This window comes from Mus pahari, chromosome X, assembly GCF_900095145.1.
Source record: "Mus pahari chromosome X, PAHARI_EIJ_v1.1, whole genome shotgun sequence".
Classification (NCBI taxonomy): Eukaryota; Metazoa; Chordata; class Mammalia; order Rodentia; family Muridae; genus Mus; species Mus pahari.
Genome location: NC_034613.1, coordinates 3,604,014 through 3,612,460, shown reverse-complemented (window position 1 = coordinate 3,612,460; position 8,447 = coordinate 3,604,014). Strand labels below are relative to the sequence as shown.

The following is an 8,447-nucleotide window of genomic DNA, read 5'->3' as shown; positions in this document are numbered from 1 at the left end:
TATATATATATATATATATATATATATATATATATATATATATGGAATATATGTATATATAATATATATTATTTTATTATATTAGATATAATAACATATAACATATATAACACATATAACATATTTTAATATAATACATGAATATATTATATGTTATGGGTATAATATTACATGTATTATATTCTGTATATTACATATACCTATGACATATATATGATATATTCATTATATAGATATATAATATATACATAAAGAATACATATACACATAATACATGTATAATATTTAAGATATGTTTTATAATATGTGTATATTATATATATGTACCAAAATGAGTGCCATTTTGGTACTTGTCAGTATACTAAATACCATATTATGTGTCAGTCAAAAATATTTGCCCACCACTAGACTAAATAATTGGATGAGTTAAAAATGAACTTCCATGCATTTTCTTATTTAATGAAATGACCTGCTAAGGTGGCTTCCTTCACTATTACTTAGAAATCTAAAGGCAGATAGCACAGAAATGGGTTTAAACCTAAATTCTCTTAAGAAGCAGTTTTATTGCCTCTAAGGCAGTTCTCTTGCAGTTCAAGCAAGAATCCTGTGTAAGTGTCCACAGGCTACAGCAGAAATGTAGTGTTGTGTTGTGGGCCTATGTGCCAGAGGCTTTCCACAGAGATCTCTGGCCCCAGCCTGGTGGGAGGTTTCCTGCAAAGGGAAGTAAGTTAGTGCGGGCAGGGAGGGGAAGTTTCTGTGGCTTCTGCTGCTGCAGTTGGCTCCACCTCTGTCTCTGCTGTGCCTTCTCTGTTACTTGGTTACTCCAGGCCACCCAGCACTGAGTTGGGTCTGGAGCAGAGCTTCAGGCAGTGCTTTGGGAGAGCAGACCTCTTCCTAAGTGTTACAGCTCTTAGGACAGAAGGCTCAGACCACATAGTAGTTCTCGAACACCTTTATTCCTTCTGGATAGGATTCTTATATACAGTTTTGAGGTGTATCAGGATCTGACAACAGGTACTTCTCATTGGCTTGGTCTGAGAGCTTTGGGGAAACCTTATAAATAAGGATGTGGGAGGGCTTGGTGCTGCTCCTATGTGACTGATGGCCACACACCTCTCTGGGGGTGGGGGTGGGGGCTGTGGGAGGCTGTAGCTTCGACAGGAGCCAGATGCCCAGGAGGCATGGCTGAACTCCTACTGTTCCAGGAAGGTGGAAGTCACTGCCCACCAAGTCTCTAGGGTTCAAGACTCTGTGCTCTACTGGAGACCAGGCTGTCTGCTCACAGTTCACAGCCCCATATGGCATTTCAAAGAAATTCACTGAATATACTTTAAAAATTATTTCATTGTAATTTTGTCTGTCTGTAAGCATCAGTGTATGGGTACCTGCACGTGATGATAGTTATGTGCCCGTGCCCACAAAGACCCAATGAGAGCTCTGGATTCCCTGAGGTGAAGTTAGCAGGTAGTAGCTTCATGGTAGGTGCTGGGGACTGAACTCATGTCCTCTTTATAAAGCAGTGTGCATTACTAATTGAGGCATTCTCTCTCCAGCCCCGTGAATGTACTTTTAAACAGCTAGCTTGTGCTGAGTGGTTTCTGTGCATCACACCACTTCAAAAACATTGTATATTGTATGAAGGGGTAAGCAATACAAACTGCAAACAGTAAAGATGAGGTGCAGTTCTGACTGCACGATGGTAAGCAGTGGATCTGGACTTGCTTGTCCTGGGAATCTGACCTCTGCGCTCGGTTGACTTTACTCCCTTAAATCCTCAAGACCATTTTGAATTTGTTTCTGTTTTAGCCTCAGGTTTTTTGTTTTTTTGTTTTTTTCACGTGAGTAGATTTGGTTAAATAAAATTAAGGTATTTTTTTTTCCAAGATCAGGGGACCAAATTTAAACTCTCTTTTTCAAAGCCTACATTCTCAACCCAGTATCAAATATGCCTTCAGAGTGCAAAAAAATAAAAAAAAAAAAATGGTGTTGACTACATATCTAGGCTGTGATGCCAACACTCTGCCAGGCAAAATGCTGAACATCGCCGGACATTTAGCTGTTTTTAGGAGTGATCATTTTCTTTCATTTCAGTGTGAGAACAGTGACTAGACAAAGAAACAAAATCACAAGGTGCTACTTTTAGACAAAATTTTTTTAAAGTGGTTAGAAGGATGCTGGAGATTGGACAGCCCAGGGAGACCTTGGTAAAGCAGGACACCTTTAAAAAGGACCCCGGGAGGACTTTTCAGTTTTGTGGGGGAGCCATGTAACAGGTAAAACTGTTCAATCTGTTTTAGCAGTTTACAGATCTGCATCTCAGGTTTTCCTTTATTGCTCAGTGTCATACAACACGTCAAGCTTAGCGTCACAAACAAACAAAATACTAGGAATGGGCAGTTTTGCCAGAGTCAAAAATTACATCTAAACAATAATCTTTTTTGCTACAAGTATGTTCTAAATAGTATGTGGAGCATACTTATATAAAAATTAGTTTTTTTTAAAAAAAATCTGACAGACATTGCCATTTAACTGGGCATACTGTATTTTAGATGGCAGTCTTAGCATGGAGAATAATTTTGAGTACCGTGAATTGTATTTGGAAAGGTGTTACATACTTAAGGACCACCCAGATAACAGTGCTTTTAAGAGTAGCATGTGAAAAAGTCTCTTTAGGTTACTTTAGTACTACGCGTTAAAAAGATGTATACAGAGGGGGCAAAAGATACCAGTAGTTTTATAAGTATTGCTTTCTCACTAATCACAGAAAAATACAAAAACAAATTGTCCGGGGAGGAACGTGTGTGTTTTTTGTTTCTGTTTTTAAAGAAGATGTGTGCACTATGGAGCAAGTATTGTGTTCAGAGTAGATTTGTTGGAAAGTACTCAATGTGGAGGCCTTATAAAGGAATTCTAACAGCACACTTTTGCTTTAATGATCTTACAAAGGTTAGGAACAGGCTTTCTCTGCATTCTTGGAGGGATGGACCGTACAAGACCTTACAATAGTCATTGCATGTATCTCAGATGTGGAGGCCAGGTAGTGTCTTTTCTTTTTGCTTCCATCCTGATTTTAAATGAAGTTATATACTAGAAAATCATTCCCTAGAGGAGTGCTGTTCACTAAAACTGTCAGCATTGGTGAAAATCCACTGCTTGTACTGTCTAATACGGTAGCCACTAGCTACGGACAATATTGAACACTTAATGTGAGGTTTGAGGTTATTTGACCAAGGAATTAAATCTTTAATTTTTTAAAGTTTAATATAAATTTAAATAGCTATGTGTACCCAGTGGCTCCTGGATTGATAGAACAATTGTAGAATATTGTCCATTTAGAGCATCCTGCAGAAACAAATTATCACAGCAGTGCTGAATCTAAAGGCCATTCTGAACAAGCAGAGAATAATTTTATTGCCTTTAAAACAGGACTGCAGTCCAGATGATCTCCAAGGTCGCTTGAAAATGCTCTGCACTTAGAAATTGTAACAGGCTGTGTGAGGGCTGCATATTAGTCTTTTGTATTTTCATTTTAAATCCCGCACTGACGGACAGAGAATCTGGCAAAGTGTAGAAGTTCAAATCACATGGCTGAAATGAAATGAACTCCAAGGGACCTCCAAATCCTCCAGCACAGGCACAAGGACACAGCTGTCAGCCATTGACTGCCACCTTCTCAGCGTTCATGTCAAGAATGTTAATTAATCAGTTATGCCTTTCTTTCTGTTCCACACCACAGACATAAGATTCCCCTCCACATAGGACTCAAAGTAGCCTATTGATGACATTAGTGACATAAATAAAATTATCCCTCATTTGTAATCTCTGTGACTCAGTGGGCTCATTTTATGGGTGAGCCCACTGAAGGGTGAGACAATTTATCTGAGATGACACAGATGGTTTGTTTGAGAGCTGGTTGGTAGAAGGGCTTTTTTGACAGCCAGTGCAGCATTGTTAGACTCTCTGCATTCACTTAAGCATAGCCTTCCCTTTGGAATTTCATTAAGCTAAGTCTTCTTATAATAAGAGTGACCCAAGACAAGGGTTGATATCCCAGTGAGACCTAGGTGGATAAAGTGGGCTGTAAAAGTTCCCTGTGTGAATCTATGCTCTTGTAAACATGTTAACCACATTAACTCATTATAGATTTAACTTTTGGAAGTGAACTTATTCTAATAATGTATAATATGCTTTAAAATTTCAGAAATATAGACTACCTGTCTCCACAGTTGAGATTTCAGCATCTGTAAGCAGTTCCCCTAGTATATATATGCAACTTCCCTTAACAGATTTATTTAAATCATCTTTGGAACTTCAATTGTCCTCTGATAAAAAAATTAGAGTTTGAAGGAAAATTTTACTATGTCTTCTCCTAAGGTGAATGTTGGAGAACTTCCACTTTCTATTTAATATCATCTAGATCTTTAACACTCAAAATATGGTCCACAAGACAATGGCACCTGAATTATCTAGGTTCTCATTAGAAATATCAACTCTTAAGCTCCATCTCAGAACTACTAAATCCAAAATCTCTCTTAACAAAATACTGAAATGAACACTAAGTCTTCAGAGACTAGCCTAGATGGCAGAGCAATTGCAGCTTTAGCTAAAATTAGTGTCCTGCTGTTAAATGCATCAGATCAACCCTGAAGAAAATAATTATGATGCTAATTAAGATATTTATACTGCATTAGGCAATATACTAAAATTCTCATATATTATTTAATGACTACAATGATCCTATAAAGAATTAACAGATACTCCTTTCCAACTTACTTTACCATATTATGGCGATTAGAAGCTAATAATACATTTTCCAGACTTCCTTGAAGCTTTAGTAGAAGAAGTAAGTTACATCTAGTGAAGACTTGGATATACAAGTGAACAACATTCAACAGAAGCCATTGTCTGAAAGAATGCGTCTTCTGTTCCATGTGCATGTTAAAGTATCTGTTTCAGCTAGTGCTTCTGATTTTAGTGGCTCTAGATACCAGGCTGTGGGTGGTTGTATTTGTAGTTTTTTGGGCTATAAAACATCTACAGTGATTTGATGTATTATTTGGCCTGTGATGTCCTTGCTATGTGGTACTCCATAGTGATTCACTGTATCCCTCCTCCCAAGGGCTTTTAATGTCTATTAACCTCTTTCCAGTATCCACCTAGGATGGAGTCTGTTGTTTGCAATTAAGACTGTGCTAGTACAGTAATTGAGATCAGCTAAATCCCTTAAAAATGGAGGCGCTAATCTGAAAGGGATGAATAATGTCTGACATTAGATTTGCCATGAATTTTAGAAATGTTCCTTACTTATGAACAAATTTATCTCTATGATCATACTCAAACAGAGAACTACAGTTCTTTGGTTAATGTAGAAGAAAAAGAATGAAAAAGGAGAAGAGGCAAAGAAAGAAATGATATTTTTGAATGCCCATTTTGTACTAGGCACTGAACTAGCAGCTCGAACAAACACAGACATATTAATAATAGTTACTTATGGTCAAATACAGAAGTGGATGCACATAGCCATCCATCTGATGGAGCACAGTGAAGGAGCTAGAGAAAGTACCCAAAGAGCTGAAGGGGTTTGCAGTCCCATAGGAGAAACAACAATATGAACTAACCAGCAACCCCAGAGCTCCCTGGGACTAAACACCAACCAAAGAAAACACATGGTGGGACTCATGGCTCTAGCTGCATATGTAGCAGAGGATGGCCTGGTCAGTCATCAATGGGAGGAGAGGCCCTTGGTCCTGTGAATAGGGCCCAGTATAGGGGAATGCCTGGGCCAGGAAGCAGGAGTGATTGGGTTGGTGAGCAGGGAGAGGGGAAGGAATAGGAGGTTTTTGGAAGGGAAACTAGGAAAGGGGATAACATTTGAAATGTCAATAAAGAAAATATCTAATAAAAATAGTTACTCATGGCAATAAGGGTTTTGATTAAAATTGAAGAATTTGGGAGGGGATCAGTTTTACTTCATTCAACTATACTATGCATGTTAATAAGAAATACTGGCTTGTGATCTTCCTGAACAAAAATAGAGACCCAGTTTGGCAAATGGCTCAGCAGGTAAAGACAACATGCTGCCAATTGTGAAGACCTGTGTTTTGAGTCCCAGGACCCACACGGTAAAAGCAAAGAACTGATTGGTGTGAAAAAACTCTTCTTACCTCCAATTACACTCTTTGTTAAGTGTGTGCCACCCCGTGCACACTCAAAAACTAATTAAATAGAATACAATTTAAAAATGTAGAAAAGAGGGCTGGTGAGATGGCTCAGCGGGTAAGAGCACCCGACTGCTCTTCCAAAGGTGCAGAGTTCAAATCCCAGCAACCACATGGTGGCTCACAACCATCCTTAACAAGATCTGACTCCCTCTTCTGGAGTGTCTGAAGACAGCTACAGTGTACTTACATATAATAAATAAATAAAATCTTTTTTTAAAAAAAAGTAGAATAGATGTCAGAAGAGCAATCAGTATAATTGGATAACCTTGGATGCTTATTCTTTACCCCAAAGCATGAACTGCCAAGTTGATAGCACGCTTACTCTTCCATTGCCTCTTACCCTTCCATTGCCCCCTTCTTCCTTACCATGATTGTCCACTTTCTATTCTCGGCCTCTGGGAACACTAATGACCGTGGAGAATAAAACACTTCATCATCCACTTCTTCTGGCTTTCTAGGCAAGCAGTGTAAAAATGTCCAGTCAGACGCAGCCACTTTGGCAGTCTAAAGAGGTGGAGATAAGATCACATTTTGAGTATGAACTCTTACACATGACGGTCATATACAGCTTCTTCAGCATGTAATAACACATTTGTCCTGGCATGATATATCACTACAAAGCAAAGGGGTTCAGTAAAGGTTTCAGTTGAAGACACCCAGGATAATGCATTAATCCCTCTGACCTATGGCATTTTGTCGTCACTCTTTTAAATTTGGGAGATCGTCACTCCAAGTTAAACCAGTCAATTTATTTTTCTGATATTCTGCCTGGCAAGGCAATGGACATTTTAGTAATGAACCTGGCTAATATGTAGTTGATAGCAAAAGTTGCCAATATGCCAAGAAGTTACTTGGATGCAATGGCATTATATTTTGAGCTGTTTTTCTTTTTTTATTAGATATTTTCTTTATTTACATTTCAAATGCTATCCTGAAAGAAAGTTCCCTATAACCACCCCCCACCCTGCTCCCCTACCCACCCACTCCCACTTCTTGGCCCTGGCGCTCCTCTGTACTGGGGCATATAAAGTTTGAGCTGTTTTTCAAATGAGGAGTTTTGGCATTTGAAGTGTACCTTGTCACAAATTAAAATGATTTTGAAAAAAGCAGTGAGGTAGGAGTGCATTAAAGAGGATTCTGAGCACTCCACACTACTTACTTTCTTCAGATGCAAATGTGCTACCACTCTCAATTTTCACCCACAGTTAATTCCCAAAAGTAATACCCCCCATCCATTTCTGTTTTTCACTTACACATTTAAAACTACATTGCCTCATACATTCTTACCTCAAAATTACTGCCTTTGTACTGAAATTTTATTTCACTTCTAAGTTGAGAATAATTGAGCTTCTAAAGTACTTGCAAATGAGATGGAAAGGAAGTAGCTTTTATACCTGTCATATGTCAGGAAAATTATTATTCTTCCAGCTAACAGTACCAGCACCAGAAAATTGCCCAAGCCAAGCATGAAGCAAAGTATAGGTAAGTTAAAATAGCTCCACCAAATATTTGAAACATATATGACAAAAGATTAACCATGGTGTATAAAAAAAAAAATCTCATCCAACCAGTGATAAAGGGGAGCAGATAGGAAAAGACACGGCAGAGTTATAAAGACATAGAAACGGAATGACCAATCAGTATGAAAAATGCTTAGTATAATCAAAAATAAGGCAAATTTTAGAAATCACAAGATGCCATTTTCTCTTCAATTTACAAGGTGTAAAATGTAAATAAAGAAGAATGGGGTGTGTAGAGAAAGAACTGTAATTTACAACTGAAAGTGTTTAAACTATTCATCCTGTTTGAATGAACATCACTGGTAATTTTTCAAGTATATAGGACATCAAAGAAAAATTCTTTCTTCAGGAACTTATTGTCTAGTAAAACTTCACAAAGAAATATGAATAAGGTTGTTCTTTCTAGAATTTTTTGAAATTAAGATTTTAAAGGAACTAGAGAAAGTACCCAAGGAGCTAAAGGGGTCTGCAACCCTATAGAAGGAACAGCAATATGAACTAACCAGTACCCCACAGAGCTTGTGTCTCTAGTTGCATATGTAGCAGAGGATGGCCTAGTTGGCCATCAATGGGAGGAGAGGCCCTTGGTCTTGTGAAGATTATATGCCCTAGTACAGGGGAATGCCAGGGCCAGGAAGCAGGAGTGGGTGGGTTGGGGAGCAGGGCGGGGGGGAGGGTATAGGGGACTTTCAGAGAGGAAACTAGG

The 8,447-nt window shown here is 38.3% G+C and overlaps 1 protein-coding gene across 2 annotated transcripts in view; it reads right to left on the bottom strand.

Moving 5' to 3' along the window:
• Nucleotides 1-8,447, bottom strand: part of Otc (ornithine carbamoyltransferase) — a 63,192-nt gene that overhangs the window by 1,381 nt on the left and 53,364 nt on the right. Inside the window, exons 9-10 of one of the 2 annotated variants that reach the window (XM_021188474.2) lie at nt 6,588-6,725; nt 2,135-4,060 (exon numbers count right to left, since the gene is read on the bottom strand). In XM_021188474.2, the coding sequence (XP_021044133.1) occupies nt 3,971-4,060; nt 6,588-6,725 (228 nt within the window). In that variant the 3' untranslated portion in view covers nt 2,135-3,970. Of the gene's footprint in view, nt 1-2,134; nt 4,061-6,587; nt 6,726-8,447 lie in introns of those variants that run through there. The other variant, XM_021188475.2, reaches the window with a different exon arrangement.